The sequence below is a fragment of the Mus caroli genome, unplaced genomic scaffold (genome assembly GCF_978045245.1).
Source record: "Mus caroli unplaced genomic scaffold, Mus_caroli_1 scaffold_1, whole genome shotgun sequence".
NCBI lineage: Eukaryota > Metazoa > Chordata > Mammalia > Rodentia > Muridae > Mus > Mus caroli.
In genome coordinates this window covers 55,600,626-55,620,288 of record NW_028227256.1, presented here as the reverse complement: position 1 = coordinate 55,620,288, position 19,663 = coordinate 55,600,626, and the positions used below count along the sequence as shown (strand labels likewise).

The 19,663-nt window shown below is 44.0% G+C and overlaps 2 protein-coding genes across 3 annotated transcripts in view; one reads left to right on the top strand and one right to left on the bottom strand.

Annotated features, from left to right (window-relative positions):
- Positions 1–2,500: 2,500 nt before the first annotated feature.
- LOC147006043 (uncharacterized) lies at positions 2,501–4,999 on the bottom strand. Its single transcript, XM_085837573.1, has 2 exons — positions 4,739–4,999; positions 2,501–3,096 (listed from the first exon to the last, which is right to left on the bottom strand). The coding sequence occupies exons 1-2, from the start codon at positions 4,877–4,879 to the stop codon at positions 2,869–2,871; spliced, it is 369 nt and encodes a 122-aa protein (XP_085693699.1). The 5' UTR covers positions 4,880–4,999; the 3' UTR covers positions 2,501–2,868.
- Positions 5,000–16,002: 11,003 nt separating this feature from the next.
- Positions 16,003–19,663, top strand: part of LOC110288745 (flagellum-associated coiled-coil domain-containing protein 1) — a 46,258-nt gene continuing 42,597 nt past the window's right edge. For both annotated transcript variants that reach the window (XR_015047275.1, XM_085838506.1), the window contains exon 1: positions 16,003–16,050. The gene's annotated coding sequence lies outside the window, so the exon portion shown is untranslated. The remainder of the gene's footprint in view (positions 16,051–19,663) is intronic.

Here is a 19,663-nt window from a genome sequence, read left to right as displayed (position 1 = left end):
TCCTGTAAGATTCTTTGACATTCCTGAAAGCAACCATGGTTAACGAGACTGATTCCACATTTAGGCTGAATGATGGCCAGCTTGTTTGTGGAAGCCTAGGCAGAGAGCAATTGCATCATTTCTCCAGGGTAAAGCCTTGTGCTATATATATAAAACCCCCTGTTCCCACCACAACATTTTAATAGGTTCCCTAGGCCTTTAAGCACGCCCTTAACTATCTGTCAGATTAAAATAGCATGGCCTTGGGGTTTAAGCAGGGCATAAGTCAGGCATAAAACTTTTGTTCAGGTTTCAGTAGTCACTCAGCCATGGTTCTGTATGTAACTTGTTACTACTTTTGTGTTTCCTAATTAAAAGGGGATAGGAGTGTCAGTCAGCAGAGAAATGCATACACTTTCATTTCCATCAGGGACTTTGATGGACCCCCTCCGTAACACCTAGAGGTGTTTGAGCAAGATATCTGTAAAGTGCCTACCTTTTAAATCAAAGATCTAACTTTTAAAAAATGCTTTTCAGTCAAGCATGGCAGTGTATACCCGTAACTATGGTAACAGAGAGGACCAGGAGTTCAAGATTGGCCCAGGCTCCAGGAGACTCAGTCTCAAACAAAACCAAAAACTAAAGCTACAAGAGAAAAAAAGTGTTTTTTAAAAGATCACAGAAATATAAGGCAAAGGGGGATTTTTAAACATGGAACATTTCACAGGTCCATGAAGCTCTGGTTCCCACTTGTAAAACAAGATCTTTGAAGGAAGTCACTTACTTCAAAGCACACTAAACCTTGAAAGTAGTTAAAGCAGGTGGAGTTTTCAATCACACTGAAAAACTGAGGTGGGCTGGAGAGATGGCTCATTGGTTAAGAGCACTGACTGCTTTTCTAGAGGTCCTGAGGTCAATTCCCAGCAACCACATGGTGGCTCACAACCATCTGTAATGGGATCTAATGCCTTCTTCTGGTGTCTCTAAAGACAGCTACATTGTATTCACATACATCAAATAAACAAATAAGTAAATAAAAACTGAGGTATTAAATATAGATCAAAAACTGTGATGGACCTGGCTGCAGGAGCTCATGTCAGTAATTTTTGCACTTGGGAAGCCGAGGAGGATTTGGAGAATTCAAGGCCAATCTGCTACGCGTTGAGTTGCAAACCAGCCTGGGCTATAGTGAAGTACTGTCTTCAAAATCAGAAGATACAGCTGGGCGTGGTGGTACACGCCTTTAATTCCAGCACTTGGGAGGCAGAGGCAGGCGGATTTCTGAGTTTGAGGCCATCCTGGTCTACAAAGTGAGCTCCAGGACAGCCAGGGCTATACAGAGAAACCCTGTCTCGAAAAAAACCAAAACCAAAAAAACAAACAAAAAATCAGAAGATACTACAGTCTTCTTCAACTGAAGAGTTCAGTGCAGAACATAGTCTTGAATAAGTGGTAAATCTGATACCAAGTTGGTAGAACTTAATTCTTTCAATGTGTTCAACCAAAGAAACCCCAGAAAGAGGAAAATAATGAAGCTAAGATTTGTTGTTGTTGTCGTCGTTGTTGTTGTTTTCCGGCATTAAATGGACAAATAAAGAAAAAGTGGCTATGAGTACAGATCATCGAATGAGCATAAATATAGAATAAGGTACAAAGATCAGAAAGAGTTCAATTTTACCTAGAAAGACAAGGGCACAGACAGACAGACACACACACACACACACACAGACACACACACACACACAGAGTCTTTTTCTTTCAATAGTGACACAAAGGAAGAAATTGTTCCCCAAAGCTAAGAATTGAAGAGGGAGGAGGAAAAAAAAAATGAGCCAATGAAACAAATCCAAGTGGCCACTGTACAAGATGGGAAAGGAAGGGAAACTAGGGTGGAAACATAGAAAAAAACACCACCAGAAACATCTGTTCTGAAAGACTGTTTGGAGAAAGAATATGAAAACAAGTTGGATGGCTGGGGCCAGGGGAAATTCCCAAATTTTTTAAAGGCAACCAAAAGACGGTATTTGAGTACACCAATGTATGTGACTAGAACCAGCCACCTCTGGCTGTCACTAGGGAATGGACTAGTAGGTGGTGGGGGCAGTGTCTGTATTTACTTTGCAGGTATATTTTATTTATATTATAACTTGCCTGAAAGGTTTTGGATATTAAAATGCAATGCAAAATAAGAAGTAAAATCCTTAATAAGGAGCAAGACAGCTGCCCCAGGTGGGGTGTTAAGTCTTCCCAGAGGTCAGCTAGGGCGTCATAACACAGGCAGTGCTTCTTGTTTCTGACATTTAAGAGAAATAATGCTTTGAGTATGGGAAGGCCCTGGGCCAAACCCTCACTGCCTCACTCTTGGCCAGCAGGCTTCTTGCCAGGACAAGCTGTCCTTGAGCTTTGTCCAGGCAGCCTCTATGCTGGGATTATAGAAACAAACAAAAAAACACCCAAGTACCTTGTTCGAAATTACACTCCATCCAGAGTCACACACTAAATTAACAAGGAGGCATTTGAGTCCAGTAACAAGTTTAATTTAATAAGTCTTTGGCTCTCTTCAAGAAAGACTTGGATTTAAATGTGCCACAAGTCTGGAGGTGCTGTGAGTGGATCCCAAAAAGCACAGAAGGAACCAAGAGTGGAAGATAGGAAACGAACACTTTCCTACATTAATCAGGAGTCAGCTCTCCAGCGTCCCAAGTCCCTTTGGGAACAGCGAGAATAGGAGGGGTTCTGGGATTACTCACACCGGGCGGTCGCCGGCCCATCCCACTCAACAACGGCTTTGTCGCCGGTCTTCGCTGGAGACCTCCAGAAAACTGACTGGAACGAGACACTGGAAAGAACACAGATAGGAGCGGACTCTTCAGTAGGCGTCCAGGAAAGTCAGCCTGCGGAGCTGGCCCAAGCTGCTAGCCAGGTGACGCGCCCAGCAAGCCCAACAGGTTCAGGAATGAGATGCGACCGTACTCTCCCAGCGATAAGGACGTCCCCAGAGTACTCTTGCGGGGGCAGAATCGCCCCGAGTGTGAGCAAAGAGAAGGGCTCCGAGAAGATGAGAATGGCCGCCATTTCACCAAAACTGAATCGAGGCCATTGCTGAATTCCACAATCCTAACAAGAGGGCGGAGGAAAGTTACAGGAAGCCAGAGAGGAAACCAACTTCCGCCTCTAGGGGCGAAACTGACCAGTCAAGGCTTAAAACAAAACAAAACAAAACAAAACAAAACAAAACAAAACAAAACAAAACCGCACATACCCCAACGCCCCCCCCGCCCCCATGCTACTTCTCTGAAGGAAGAAACACCCCACTTCCCCCACCCCACCCGGGTTTCTCGCAGCTTGGGAAACTAGGTTAGCAAGTGGTGACTTGCTAAAGAATTAAATGTCATCAAAAACAATGTACAACATAAAACTTCTAGAAAAAGCCACTGAAGCTGAGTGTGGTGGTGCACGCCCAGCATTGGGGGCGGGCGGGGGTGGGGTCGGCTGCGGAGGAGAGAAGATCTTAGCGGTCAAATCGCTTGCTTACCCAAAGCCTCCACCTCCCCACCCCCCACCCCCGCCCCCAGCTGCCAAGTGAGGTCTCTGCCTTCAGAAACCCTGTGCTCTGGACATTGGTCACTGAATACACCCATTACCTAAGTGTCATCCCAGCTGGTTGGAATAAAGACTTTCAATAGGCTATGAACTTTGGCTACGTGGTTATCTCTGGTGGACTCCCAGGAACAGTGACTAATAGCGGCATACTCTCTAATCCTAGCAATCCAATCAGGAGGCAGACACAGGTGGATCTCTGCACAGTCTAGGGCAGCCTGGGCTACACAGTGAGTTTAAGGAGGGCCAGGGCTGCATAGAGAATAGAGTCCTGTCTCAGAATACCAAAAAATAAAATAAAAAAATAATTTGCTTACAAACCAAGTTTGTTTGTGATACCAGAGAGCTGAGCTTTCTGCTTTGTTCAGAACCTTTTTTAAAACTAGGAGATCGACGTTTTATCTAAAATCGCTTCTTAGGTTTTAAATTTTTAGATCATCCCTATTGGTCAAGGCCTGACATATGATACGCCCTTCTGGCCCCACCCCTTTTAGTGTTTAAAAAAAAATTTTTTTTTTTCCAAAGGTTACCTGAACCCGGAGGATTTAATTAGACTCCTTGAATTTATTTCCAGCTTTCCAGAACTTACTGTGAACACCAGTGACCTTTGTTCTACTGCATTCCTTTGTTAATGTTCCCGCGAACTTATCCACAGAGAGAGAGAGAGAGAGAGAGAGAGAGAGAGAGAGAACCAAGGTTTCGAAAGGAAAGCTGGTAATGGACAGTTCAACCCCAGGAAATGAGTAATTCTCTAGATGTTTTGTGCTTGACTAATTGTGGCTCGGCCAGCAAAGTTAATCTTAAGTTTTCAAACAGGAACACAGAAATGCTCCCCCTTGGGGTTTATGGGTGCTCCCTCCAGTCCTCAATGCAGCCTCTACAGCTCCGGGTGCCTTAGGGTCATTAAGGGTTACTTCCCTGAAGATCCCATCGCCTGAACACACCAGGCCGCCTTGGACTGGGGGTTGCTGCCACCTGCGGTCGCCCTGAGCCCTGGCTCATACCCAGCCAGCAAAGCCAGTAGAGGAGCTGCAGTCCTCCGCGCCCTCCCGGGCTCCGCCCGCCATCCCCTGTGCGCCGGCGCCAGGCCGGGATTTAGGGTCCCGGGCTCGCGCAATGTCGCGAGTAGCGCGCGGGTTACACCGCGCAGGTCACGTACCTGTCCGCCCCTAAGTGGCCGCTTGAGAGGCTCAGGTCTCAGAGACTTCGCTGCGTGCCTTAGGGTCCCCAAAATGGAGACGCCCAGAAACCGAAAGCAGACGTGGCAACAGGCGCGGCGTCTCTGAGCCCTGGCTCGCATCCTGGGCCGGGCTTTAGAAAAGACAAAGGTTCTCTGAGCAGTCAGCGTTCTCTCCAGACCCTTACTTGACTTTATAAAGACAAAACAAAAAACAAAAAAAAAAAACCTCTTTGGCTAGATATGTATCCCACTTTTAAATACAGAAAAACACAAATAAAATAGCAAATATCTTTATTTCTACTAGTCTGAACATGTGGGGTTCCTTTTTTATCCCGTGGAGGCGCCCCAGTGGGAGGAGACAAAGTGTCAACACCTTTTCTGTGTTACTCTCTTGGAGGCCTTGTGGTGGAAGAGGACAGGAAGCAAAGGAGGGAATCAGTTCTACAAGTTGTCCTCTGATAACCACGTGTGTGTCAGGGCATGTGTGCCCACACACATAAGCATAATAAAATTAAAACTAAGCCTTTAACCTTTAAGCCTCGATCTAAATTACACTTTAAAACTTGTTACTTAAGGGCTGGAGCAGGTGGTACAACTAGGAAATATTTTTCCCTGCTCCCAAAGGCCGATGACTTGTAAAAAGAAAACAAAAAACAACAAACAAACAAACAAAAACACACCCACACAGGTGGCCTACACGTGTGTGCGATGTTGTACACATGACAATGCATATATGGAACACACAAAATAATAAAGGAAAAGTGTAAACCATGTAACTCAGCTACAGAATATATATCCCATAAAATAATAGGACACAGCTGTCCCTGGCAGAGTCTGTAACCATACTCGGGTTTGTCTTACTCTTTCCCAGAGCGTTTCTCTACTAACCTCTATTCTTACAGCCCATGGTAAAAATGTCGTTTAACCTCAGCCTCTCAAGTAGCTAGGATTCTAGGCCTGTGTTCACCAGACCCAGCTCAAACTTTTCATTCATTCATTCATTCACTAGTATATGATGTTATTTTTTCTTGTGTATCAAGTTTTATTTCTCATTCTTACAGAGTTCTTATAAATAATACTTGGATAACTCAAATTTAACAGTATATATGTCCTTTTTTATAGGAGAGCATGCTGAGAAGACAACCTTCTCGTGAATAACACAATATTCTAGCTCCTACTCAAACCACAGGCCGATCTACTTCCTAAACCATTGTACATTCCTGTATATGAGAGTGACTTGGCTTTTATTCTAAGTGATTGTGTGGGGGAACTTTCTACAAATAAGTAATGTAGTCTGCTATACATAACTATAATAAGAATTCTAAACTTACGTTGCTAAGCTTGCCCTAAGATTTCTAATGCTGTATAGTAGATAGTAATGCCTGATTTCTTTCACTATCTCTCTTACAATACTAGAGACAATTCTAAATGTCACTGAATAGGCAACATTCTTACTGAATTCCAAGCCTAGGGTGGGCTCAAGGACCACCTAGGGCATTGGTGAAAGCCAGGAAGCAAAGTTCAATTATGCTTAGGTATTTGGCAAGTCATTGCTTAGAGACACCTATAATAAAACAATACTGAAAGAAAGCACACAGATCCATTCCCAAGGACAAGTTTGGAGCATTCCTTATACAGGACGCCACGGTTCCAGGAGATTAAGTTTCCCTGAACTTTTCCCCTAAGGACTGCATCCAGGTTTCAAGGCCTGTCATGCTAGTCACTACTGGAGGGGGTGTAGCACATGTGGGTTCTCGTGACAGCCTCGTCAGATCCCATGGAACTAGAGTTGCTGCTCTTTGTGAAACAACGTCTGATGTGGTGTGGGTGCTGGGAACCAGACTCAGGTCCTCTGGAAGAGCAGCAGGCAACCTTAACTTCAGAACCATCTTTCCAGTCCCCAGTCTTGTATTTTTTAAGATATTGAAAATCCTTTTCATAATTTTTAAAAATTTCCAGCTCATCTCAGAAATGTTACATACTCGTTTTTTTTTCATTTTTTATTGCTTATTTTAGTTATTTACATTTCAAATATTATCACCCTCCCCAGTTTCCCTTCTACAACCCCCTATCCCCTCCCCTGCCTCTATGAGTGTGCTCCCCCACCTGCCCACCCACTACTGCCTCAGCACACTAGTGTTCCCCTACCCTGAGTCATCAAGCTTCCACGGGACCAAGGGGTTCCCCTCCTAGTGATGTCCAACAAGGCCCTCTGCTACAATGCAACTGGAGCCATGGGTCCCTCCATGTGTACTTTTTGGTTGGTGGTTTAGTCCCTGGGAGCTTTGAGGTGTCTGGTTGGTTGATATTGTTGTTCTTCCTGTGGGGTTGCAAACCCCTTCAGCTCCTTCACATACTTACCCTAACTCCCCCATTGGGATCCCTATGCTCAGTCCAATGTTTGGCTGTGAGCACCAGCATCTGTATTGGTCAGGCTCTGACAGAGCCTATCAAGGGACAGCTATACCAGGCTCCTGTCAGCAAGCTCTTCTTGGAATCAGCAATAGTGTCTGGGTTTGGTGTATGCAGATGCGATGGATCCCTAGGTAGGGCAGTCTCTGGATGGCCTTTCCTTCAGTTTCTGCTCCACTCTTTGTCCCTGCGTTTCCTTTTGATAGGAGGAATTCTGGATTAATATTTTTGAGGTAGGAGGGTGGCTCTTCCATCAACCAGGGACTGTGTCTATCCACTGGATAGGTCCTCTACAGGTTCTATCTTCCCTTTGTTGAATATTTTGTCTAATGTCTTCACTGCTGGGTCCTGGGAACCTCTTGGGTCCCTGGCATCTGGAACTTTCTAGTGGCTATACCCAGTTCCCACTCCGGCAATGCTGCACACTTCCTTTGAAAATCTCCCCCATCTCCTCCCATATCTGAACCGGACCCCCTTTTCCTCTCCCCCTCCTCTCTCCCTCCCAGATCCCTGTCTCCCTCTACTTCCTGAGATTACTTCCTTCCCCCTTCTGACTCTAGGGTTTCCTCCAAGACATTTCAAGGCAGCTGGCACAAAGTATGGACATCATCAATGTGGTGCTTAGTCTCTGGCTACTAAAGACCGACCCCCATCGCTAGTGAAGGCTCATTCAGTGGGAAGGTTGTCCACACCAGCAATCATCACAAGCCTGATCAGAAATGGTAGCATTAACTAGATAGATATGATAAATTCCACAAGCCAGCATAAAGTCAGATCTGTCTAGGATGGCACGAGTTTAAAAATCAGTTCCTAAAATGTCTTTCAACTTGTGTAGACAGCTTTTCTCTGCCTGCAACAAATGTCCATTCTCTTTACTCTGAGGGCCTTTTCCATGTGGTCAGTCAGCTCCAACAAGGCAGCGTTCAGTGAACACAGGAGCATGCCTGGGTCTTCCTCTGTTTTCATAGATACCTCATCTCCTAATGCAATTGTTTCTCACTATTGCCCTTTAAGCTGCACTTTGAATACCAAGATATCATCCATTTATTCCATAGCATCCAAAAATGCTTTCCGTGATTCTGATGCTGCCAAAACCTCACTCTGAATGCTTATTGGAAGTCCATGGTGTCTAGGAAACAAGTTATGGAGCTGTTTCTTAGGGTCATTAATGATGAAACATCACGATTAAAGGCAACGTGGGGAAGAAAGGGTTTGTTTGGCTTACAAATCCTGAATCACCATTCACTGAGGGAAGCCAAGACAGGAAGTCAAACTGGGTGAGAACCTGGAGGCAGGAGCTGAAGCAGAGGCCATGAAGAGATGCTGCTCACTGGCTTGCTCAGCCTGCTTTCCTATAGCATTCAGGACCCTCTGCCTGAGGGATGGCACCATCCTCAATGGGTGGGGCCTCCTCCATCAATCATTAATTAAGAAAATGCCCTACAGGCTTGCCTAAAGCCCCATCTTATGGAGCTGATTTCTCAGCTGAAGTTCCCTTCTCTCAGATGACTATAGTTTGTCTCAAGTTGACACAAAACTAGCATGCACCAGCTAACTGTAAAAGCCAAGAGACAATCTGTTGGTTCTGAGGGTATTTAAACTTGGAGTAAGATGTTGTCCACCAGAAGCATCCTCTGGTTTTACCTTAGCATCACTGAGGTAGGTATCCACCCATAGAAGTTTATCCCAACCACAGCTCCTGCCTCTAGAATAAGCCAGTGAGGTGAAGAGAGAGTGCCTGAGGCTCCAAAAGCCATCTTAAACTCCATAAAGCTCATTAGACCAGAGCCTGCTGCATTTTCTGTTAGACTGTTTGATGGGTTCCATTTAGTATTGCTCACAGATGCCAAGCACATAGCAACCCTCTGTCTGCTCTTCCGTTGGAAATCTCTGGGCAACAGTATTAAGAAGTGGAAGCTTCCTCCCTGAGCCAAGGAATCTTTCATAGGCTATTTTCTTGGAGCACTTGATGTCCCGGGAGCCTCAAGAAGCTTTCATCAGAGTCTGAACTTGAAAATGGGGCAATTTGGCATATGCCTTCACTCAAATACATTAATATTGATTTATCAGTTCATACTTTTTAATGGGTGAAAATCTGTATCAATCAATACTTGTTTTGGTATTCAACTTACCCTTATTTGGCCCAGAGAAAACCTTTCAAATTGACTTCATTCTCTTTGGTTCTCTGAGCACTTCCTTGGTAGCTGCTCTAAATGTTCCATGTGCAACCTGTTGTTCCCATGCTCAGTGCTGGAGCCAGGTGTTTCTTCAGGGGTCTTGATGTCCTTTAGTGAAGCGTTTAGTATGTAGAAGCTAAGATTCAGGTGCGGAGTGTGCTCATTGCTATAGGCAGGTAAGTTAACTGCTCTAAGGCCCCTCAGTGTACAGTGTCAAGCGGGGTGTGTGTGTGTGTGCGTGTGCGTGTACGTGTGTGTGTGCATGTGTGCATGTCTCTGTGTGTTTGGGTATGTGTAAGTCTTCCTTATCTCTTACTTCTATACATGTCTGTGTTGCTTGGAAACTACAGGTTCCCACAAGCCATTCTCATTCAAATGCAGAAGCTTGGACTTTATGATGTTTCTCTTTTGCATTTCTCCAATTCCTCTTTCCAGTGAAATTTTAACTAAACTGAGTAAGCCTGTTTATAGTCAGTCTCCTGATGCCACTGCTGTGTCTCCTGCTTGACTATCTTCTCAGCCTCCTGGGCACCGGAACTCCCCACCACACAGCCACTCTGCCTCATGTCCCCATTGTTCCTTAATGACTTTAGGATTGCCTTGTTATGAATGGAAAAGATGTAGGGGATAAACTTCTAAACTTTGTGAATGGAGGCTATGACTATAGCTTATGTTGACTATAGCAAGTGGGGAGCACTTGCTAGGATGTATGAGCACCCTAGCACTATTAAAAATGAAAAGAAATAGTAATGCATGCATGAGGAAGATGAGGGGATAGAAAGAGGACAGTATGGTAGCAAAAATATGGTTAGATAAGAGGAATCAGCTTTGATATTCCATGGCATGGTAGGAAGACTAAATTACCAATATTTTATTATCTATTTCAAATAACCAGATGTGCCAGATAGTTTTTGTCAACTTGACACTAGCCAGGAACATCTGGGAAGGAGGAACTTCAAGTGAGAAAATGTCTCCACCAGGCTGGCCTGTAGTCAAATCTGTGGGATTTTTCCTTAATTAATGATGGGTGTGGAAGTGTCAGCTCACTCTGGGCTGTGCTCCCGTTGGGGAAGTAGTCCAAGTGCTAAGAAAGCAGGCTGAACAAGCCATAGGGAGCAAACCAATGAACAGCATCTCTCTGTTTCTTTACCTGTGAGTTCTGTTCCATTCCTTCCCTGTCTTCCTGTCCTGTCTTCCCCATGGTGGACTGTGACTGGGAGTTGTAAGAGGAAGTGAAGCCTATCTTCCCTCAAGTTACTTCTGGCCACGTTCTTTACCACTGCAACAGAAACCCAGATAGGCCACCAAAAGATAGGAAGTTTTTATATTCTTAAAAGTTTTAAAGGTATCCAGGTGTGGTGGCTCACCCCTTTGATCCCAGCACTCAGGTAGGCAGATCTCTGTAAGTTTGAGGCCAGCCTGGTCTACAGAGTGAGTCCAGGACAGTTAGAGATATTACACAGATTAACCTTGTCTTGAAAAACCAAAAATGTAGTTAATATTAATTGATTTTTATTAACTATCATTCATGGGTATTAATTATTACTTGGTGAAATTATAAATAGTGTTGTGGAGAGCCGTGCGCGTGCAATCGCCATTATAAGATGGCACTGGCCTCCGCTGTGACTAACTAGTAAACAAGCCTTGTGCGCAAGTGCAAGAGTGAACTCACTCCTAGTCACTGCCCATTCTCTGGGTGTAATAGTGGGGTGATGGGCGAGCAACAAATCAGGAGCTGTCACGCCACATCAGGTGCTGAAATGTCATGGCTGAGCGCTATATAAGGGACTCCATTTTCTGGGGTCGGGGTCTTCCTGAGAATTAAGCAATAAAGCTTTGCCGCAGAAGATTCCGGTTGTCCTGAGTGTGTTCTTGCTGGCGGGGACAAAAGCTCGGGATATAGTATGATGTTTTATTATCAATCAGTTCATTGGTTAATTGATTAACATTAATTAATCAACACCTTTGATCATTCAGTTCCCAGAGAAAAGACACAAAACCTTTCTGTTTATAATAAGCCTTAACAGTACTAGAGCTGGGCAGATATCAACCCTCTGTGCTATTTTGTCTACTTCTCTGTCAATAATCCCAAGTTATAACTTGCCATGTTCTGTCTGGGCCTCTCTTAACTCCAATTATCCAGCCCTCGAAGCCATGCTTTCACACAGTGCCTTCTCTGTTCTCCTCATCTCCCTCCCTTCTTGGGTGTGGTCTCTGCCTTAGGCCCAAAGCCTAGCAACCAAAGTCCCCCTTCCCTGTCTTCTGCCCAGCTACAGTCTGTAGGCATCTTTATTCACCAGTCAGGGAGAACTTGGAGTCAAGGTTACATAGCATCACTTGGTATATTCCAGGATCTATTCACCCCTGGGGGCAACCAGACCTTGGAGGCCAGTATTTAGCATTATAACACATAGTAACAGATCAAACTGGACCTAAATTCTACACAAAAATAAATAATTGATTAAATGTAATGGTAAATTTTAAGATGATGAATTTTCTAACTACTCTGAATTGATCATTACACGCTGTGAGCATGTGTTTCATAAATGTGTGTAATTAATAGCATATTAATGAATTACATAATAGGGATTAAAGCCATGTGTCACCGTACCTGGTTGATGGACTGATGTTGATTTCTGGGATCCTCCCTATCTTCTGGATTTTTCTTTTGAATTTCTCTTTGTTTGCCTTTTAAATGCTGGTTCTGTCCATTCTCCCTTGTCAAGCAGATTTTTATTCTTTTTTTCTTTCTTTTTAAAATATACTTGATTTAGAACCTTGTTTTATTTAAATGTGCTCTTCATGTTACAGTACAACCTTTCAGGGTCAATCAAATATGTGATGTCATGGAGTTTCCCCCAAACTTTTAAAGGCTCACAGCCAGGGTTCTAAACTTCTATAAGGCAGATTCAGTATCCAAAGGAGCACAGCACAGTAACTGTGGTCTAAGAAGTAAGGGTTCCTGCCAGGACGTGGGCTGAGAAAGGTCAGCTGGGTGCTTTTTCTGCCTCTCTGAGCTTGCTGGCTCTCACCCCAGCATCTGGCTTCTGAGTCTTCATTGGAAAAATTGGACAATTGGAATTTTGTTTAAAAAACAACAAAGTATGAAACTATATTTTGTGTGTGTGTCTGGGCAGGAGTGTGTGTTTTTTGAGACAGGTTTCCTGGCCTGACTGACTTGAAACTTGCTTTGTAGATTATATTGGCCTTGAACTCTCAGAGATCCACCTACTCCTGCCTCCTGAGGGCTGGAAATAAAGGCATGCACCTCCATGCTGGGCTAAAACTCTACTTTTTGACATTAGATGTTGGTAACAGTCTCACTACCTTTGTGTTTTCTTTAACAATTAAGAATGAGTCAACATTCCATGCATCCAAAAACCCAAAAAGATTGGAGGCTTTGAGCGTCAACTTGGCTTCTGTCTTCACTGTATTAAGTTTGATATCTGCTAGCATCCTCACATCATATTGTTTTCACATTGTTTTATATGAAGGACTGAATGCCACAACAGTTTCAAATTTAAAAACCTCTCAAAACAGGCTGACAAGAAGTGTCACCAGCAATAGCTAAAAAAATTTTTTCAGCACACAAAGTGTGCCAAAGAATGTGGTGTTAGTCCAAAATACATAAACTCAAATATTATTTCACAAAACTTAATTTTCTTATTTCACTGAAATCACTAAATTATTAAGGAACAAAATAGTCACATCACGTGCAGACATTATTGATAATAGGCCATACATTTTAGCAAGTGCAATTAGAAATTAAAGCATTAAAAGAAGAAAGAGCAGAAAGAGAAAAGTCGTGGGACACTTGCCTTTTGCACAGCTCCCCTTCCTCTGCACTGTCAGTCCCTCCTGCTTGCCCTAGTGGTCTCTGTCACAGACCTGCCTGCTGCCAACACAAAGCACAAACCCTCTAAGCATACGAACTCTGTCAGCCTTCCTCTTAAGAAGGGAAGTGCCAGTTGTGGTGATGCCTGTGAGTCCAGCATTTAGGAGACCAAAATGGGACTGTTTGTCCAAAACCTCCCTGTGCTGTGTCGGGAGTGAGGTGGAGAAGATGGAGGAATGAAACTCCAACTGTGGGCCCTCTGGGTGTGATCACAGGAGCATGCGCTTTCACGCTTCTTCAGCTCCTTGGTTGGAACCTTTCAGGTGCAGCTGAATGAGTCCAAGAGGGTTAGCACAGCATCCTAAAGTCAAAAAGCAAAGCCGGGCGTGGTGGCACACACCTTTAATCCCAGCACTCGGGAGGCAGATTTCTGAGTTCGAGGCCAGCCTGGTCTACAAAGTGAGTTCCAGGACAGTCAAGGCTACACAGAGAAACCCTGTCTCGAAAAACCAAAAAAAAAAAAAAAAAAAAAAAAAAAAAAAAAGCAGCCAGTGGCAGCTGAGTGCCCTGGAGATCTTTGCACTCCTTTGAAAAGAACACTGCCTTCCTCTTGGGTCCATTCATATAGTCAGCAAATAACAGTCACACTTTAAATGCAAAGCTCCTGGCTGCTCAAGGCTCATAGCATTTGCTACCTCAGGAGGGCAGCAACATCACACAAACCGAGACTGATAGCAAGGGCTGACCTACTAGAATGTTAAGCCCTTGTTCTCTCCATGCCTTGAGGAAAGACACTGTGAATACTACTTCCCTTTGAAAGCCTTCACTTCCTGCCCCATCTGCTGTTTTGGAGCTGACAAAGGTGTAACTGTATTGAGGCTGGAGTGTATTGGGGTGTGGGGCTTTGGGGTGGAAGATACCGACTTCCCAATATGGCGTTGGGAATGTAGCTCAGTGAGTGACAGAGCCTGCCTCTATCTGACCACCACAAGGAAACAACTGAAGTGATGTTAACAGATCGATTGGTGCTTGAGGTGAGCGAGGATCTGGAGTTTCCTTCACCGTCTATTGTCCTCATGTTAATAGCATAAGAGAAGCCAGTTAGCAGGCCTGTGGCTGAGTCCTCTCACTCACTGACCACACTGCCTCCAGGTCGTCTTACATGTCACTGTCCCCTACATGTTCACCCACTCCCTCAATCAATCACTAAATCTGTTTTTAGAGTCTTCTTTGAACTTATGGGACTTTAATAAATTCACCAGTCAGGTGTCCCCTTGGTGCCTCAGCATGTCCAAACAGAATGCACAGTCTCTTCTCAAATCTGTTCATTCCCAACATACTCCAACCAGTGAGCTGCACTAACAGCAGTTCAGCCACTGGAGTTGGAGACTCAGTTCAATACCTCTCCTTCCCTCCCTCCCACGTCCCAGCCTGTGTTGTCTTCTGGTCATCCCCGCTGTTGGCCCACATCTAATGCTCATCAGGCCTCTAAGATATTTCTACATGGTTTCTCTGTCTCATACCATGGCTCTTTCTCCTATTTCTTTGTCTTGGTCGCCATGGTTTATCCTACATGTAAATCTAATCAGATTCCTTCTCTGGTTGAAGTTCTTGTTGATGCCAGAGAGCAGAAAAGCAATTGAGTCTCTCTCTCTCTCTCTCTCTCTCTCTCTCTCTCTCTCTCTCTCTCTCTCTCTCTCTCTTTGGTTTTTTGAGACAGGGTTTCTCTGTTTAGCCCTGGCTGTCCTGGAACTCACTCTGTAGACCAGGCTGGCCTTGAACTCAGAAATCTGCCTGCAATTGTGTCTCTTAACGTAACATTTATCAGCTGTTGTCTGTCCATTAGCCTTTCTTTCTGCTCCACTGAGCATAGGACTGAGGTTGCACCCCGTGCCTAGCTGAACTGGCATTCAGAGGATACAGGAGGCTTGTGAACTTCCAGCTCTTGTAAACTATGAAGTGTGAACCATCACAGGACCAGGAAGCCAATCTAATGGATTACAATCAGTCTTGATTTATAAAAGACAAGCAAAATAGTAAACAATAGGGTAATGTTTGTGAACCTTCAGTATAAAATGTGTGTCTTTTAGTGAGTTGTATTAAAATTAAATGAATAAGCCAGCACTTTTTTGGTCTGGTTGTTTTGTCTTTTTTTTTTTTTTTTTTGGTTTTTTTTTTTTTGGTTTTTTGGTTTTTTGAGACAAGGTTTCTCTGTGTAGCCCTGGCTGTCCTGGAACTCACTTTGTAGACCAGGCTGGCCTCGAACTCAGAAATCCGCCTGCCTCTGCCTCCCGAGTGCTGGGATTAAAGGTGTGCGCCACCATGCCTGGCTTGTTTTGTCTTTTTTGTTTTGCTTTATTTGGCAAGATCAACTTTGCCTAGGGGAAAACTAAAACCACACAGGTAGCTAAAAATTTAATCATTTCTGTGGATTGCCACAGGTCTCAAAGGCTGAGCTTCAAAGAAGGAAGTGCCCACTGTAGTTAGTTCTAGGTTTCTGAGAAAACGGAGGAAGTTAAAATCAACTACAAAAATCCAGGAACTGTGGCCACGTGTCCATAAAGCCTAGTGGTCCCGAGGTAAGTCTATTGTTGTGGAAATTAAGCTTCTAGGGTCTCACATCTGATACTGAAACTCTTATATGTATTCCCCACTGTTGAGAATGGACACTGACTTGAGTGTGAAGATTTAACAGTTTAACTGGCTGCTTCCCCAACATTCTGTTGGGAAGAACAGAGAGCTTTGAACCAATGAGGTGCCGCCATTGTGTTTCCATAGTGATAAAAGAAACAAACCTGGGCGGGTGGAGCACAAGTCAGGCTCAAAGGACTAGCTAGAGGGTGAATTCCTCCTCAAGGGACTTTCAGGTAATAACTGGGGACAACTGAACTGTCTTCTAAGGGAAGCTCCTGGGGTGGGTGCCCATGGAACCCTTCTAAACGCCACTGGCTGGGTTTGCAAGTCTTCAAGGCAGTCTGGAGATTTCTACCTTGGCATTTCAACCACTTGGGAATAAAACACAGCAACCATGAGTTCTGAAACATCTTGATTGGGTGAGAAATGACCCCTGAGTGTCCCTAAAACATTATGGTTTCTTTAAGACTCTCAACCTGGGGAGGGACCACAAGGCCAATGAATCTTTGAAAGAATTAAGGTAAGATCTTGGGAAGAGTTTCCAGCCGCTTGTTGAAAACCCACCCTTTCTAAAGCTCTGCTCACTCAGGGCCAGCTTCTGGCTGTGAGTGAAACACCAGGGAGATAAGACAGGGAAAGAAAAGAAGGGAACACACTCACACACACACACATACACACACACATGCGCACACACACACACACATACACACACACACACACACACACACGTACGTACGTGCCCACATGCACATACATCCGCACACATATCCTCACATGTCTAAACACACACACACACACACACACACGCTGGAATGCACATACATCTGCACACGTGCCCGCACAGACATATATCAGCACACGCATCCACACATGTACGCCCGCATAAGTGCTTGCCTGCGCACGTGTGCGCGCACACACACACACACACACACACACACACACACGCACACGCACACGCAAACGTATGCAAACTCACCAACCAGTAAACGGTCATTATCAAAAGGCCCTAAAAGTGGTCCTTACCAGTTTCCTTGCCTCAGTTTCAACCCTGACACCCTCAGACCTACCTCAGGATTTGCTAATAGCCCAAGTCTGTTCTAAGGGCTCATTAGTTTTCATTACTGATTTTAAATGCTTTGAATATGGTTCCCATAGATGCAAAGGGAGCTTTTCTTTTTAAGAGCAAAGTAATAAATATTAAGGTGTGTTTTTTTTTTTTAGAATGGGAAAAAAGGAAACAAACATTTATCAATACAAAACTGGTTAAAATACAAGTAAATGGATATAAATGTAGAGTTGTGAGGCAAGAGAAATGGCTCAGGGATTAGGGTGTGTGCTGAGCTTCAAAAGAACCTAAGTTTTGTTGCCATAAACCACATCTAATGTCTCCCAACAGCCTGTAGCTCCAGCTCCAGAGTGGCTAATGCTGGCGCTGGCTTCCATGGACTCCTGAACACTTACGGTCTACATGCACACAGTCAAAACACATACACGAAAATAAAAAATAAATTTTTTTTTTTTTTAAATTTAGAATTGTGGCCCGGCAGTGGTGGCACACGCCTTTGATCCCAGCACTTGGGAGGCAGAGGCAGGCAGATTTCTGAGTTCGAGGCCAGCCTGGTCTACAAAGTGAGTTCCAGGACAGTCAGGGCTACACAGAGAAACCCTGTCTCGAAAAACCAAAAAAAAAAAAAAAAAAAAAAAGAAAATTTAGAATTGCAATGATACAGAAACATATCCCAGACTTACTTGAAAGGTTGTTTTTTTTTTTCTTTTTAATTGGGTATTTATTTCATTTACATTTCCAATGCTATCTCAAAATTCCCCCACACGCTCCCCCACCCACTCCCCCACCCATCCACTCCCACTTCTTGGCCCTGGCGTTCCCCTGTACTGAGGCATATAAAGTTTGCATGACCAATGGGCCTCTCTTTCTACTGATGGCTGACTAGGCCATCTTCTGATTCATATGCAGCTAGAGACACGAGCTCCTGGGGTTCAGGAGCTACTGGTTAGTTCATATTGTTGTTCCACCTATAGGATTGCAGATCCCTTTAGCTCCTTGGGTACTTACTCTAGCTCCTCCATTGGGGGCCCTGTGATCCATCCAATAGCTGACTGTGAGCATCCACTTCTGTGTTTGCTAGGCCCCGGCATAGTCTCACAAGAGACAGCTATATCTAGGTCCTTTCAGCAATATCTTGCTAGTGTATGCAATGGTATTAGTGTTTGGAAGCTGATTATGGGATGGATCCCCGGATATGGTAGTCTCTAGATGGGCCATCATTTCGTCTCAGTTCCAAACTTTGTCTCTGTAACTCCTTCCATGGGCGTTTTGTTCCCAATTCTAAGAAGGGGCAAAGTGTCCACACTTTGGTCTTCATTCGTCAGTTTCATGCGTTTAGCAAATTGTATCTTATATCTTGGGTATTCTAAGTTTCTGGGCTAATATCCACTTATCAGTGAGTACATATTGTGTGAGTTCTTTTGTGATTGGGTTACCTCACTCAGGATGATGCCGTCCAGGTCCATCCATTTGCCTAGGAATTTCATAAATTCATTCTTTTCAATAGCTGAGTAGTATTCCATTGTGTAAATGTACCACATTTTCTATATCCATTCCTCTGTTGAGGGGCATCTGGGTTCTTTCAGCTTCTGGCTATTATAAATAAGGCTGCTATGAACATAGTGGAGCATGTGTCCTTCTTACCGGTTGGAACATCTTCTGGATATATGCCCAGGAGAGGTATTGCGGGAACCTCTGGTAGTACTATGTCCAATTTTCTGAGGAACCGCCAGACTGATTTCTAGAGTGGTTGTACAAGCTTGCAATCCCACCAACAATGGAGGAGTGTTCCTCTTTCTCCACATCCTTGCCAGCATTTGCTGTCACCTGAATTTTTGATCTTAGCCATTCTGACTGGTGTGAGGTGGAATCTCAGGGTTGTTTTGATTTGCATTTCCCTGATGATTAAGGATGTTGAACATTTTTTCAGGTGCTTCTCAGCCATTCGGTATTCCTCAGGTGAGAATTCTTTGTTTAGCTCTGTGCCCCATTTTCTAATGGGGTTATTTGATTTTCTGGAGTCCACCTTCTTGAGTTCTTTATATATATTGGATATTAGTCCCCTATCTGATTTAGGATAGGTAAAGATCCTTTCCCAATCTGTTGGTGGCCTTTTTGTCTTATTGACGGTGTCTTTTGCCTTGCAGAAGCTTTGCAAGTTTATGAGGTCCCATTTGTCGATTCTCGATCTTACAGCACAAGCCATTGCTGTTCTATTCAAGAATGTTTCCCCTGTACCCATATCTTCGAGGCTTTTCCCTACTTTCTCCTATATAAGTTTCAGTGTCTCTGGTTTTATGTGGAGTTCCTTAATCCACTTAGATTTGACCTTAGTATAAGGAGATAAGAATGGATCAATTCGCATTCTTCTACATGATAACTGCCAGTTGTGCTAGCACCATTTGTTGAAAATGCTGTCTTTTTTCCACTGGATAGTTTTTGCTCCCTTGTCAAAGATCAAGTGACCATAGGTGTGTGGGTTCATTTCTGGGTCTTCAATTCTATTCCATTGGTCTACTTGTCTGTCGCTACACCAGTACCATGCAGTTTTGTTTTGTTTTGTTTTTATCACAATTGCTCTGTAGTACAGCTTTAGGTCCGGCATGGTAATTCCACCAGAGGTTCTTTTATCCTTGAGAAGAGTTTTTGCTATCCTAGGTTTTTTGTTATTCCAGATGAATTTGCAGATTGCACTTTCTAATTCATTGAAGAATTGAGTTGGAATTTTGATGGGCATTGCATTGAATCTGTAGATTGCTTTTGGCAAGATAGCCATTTTT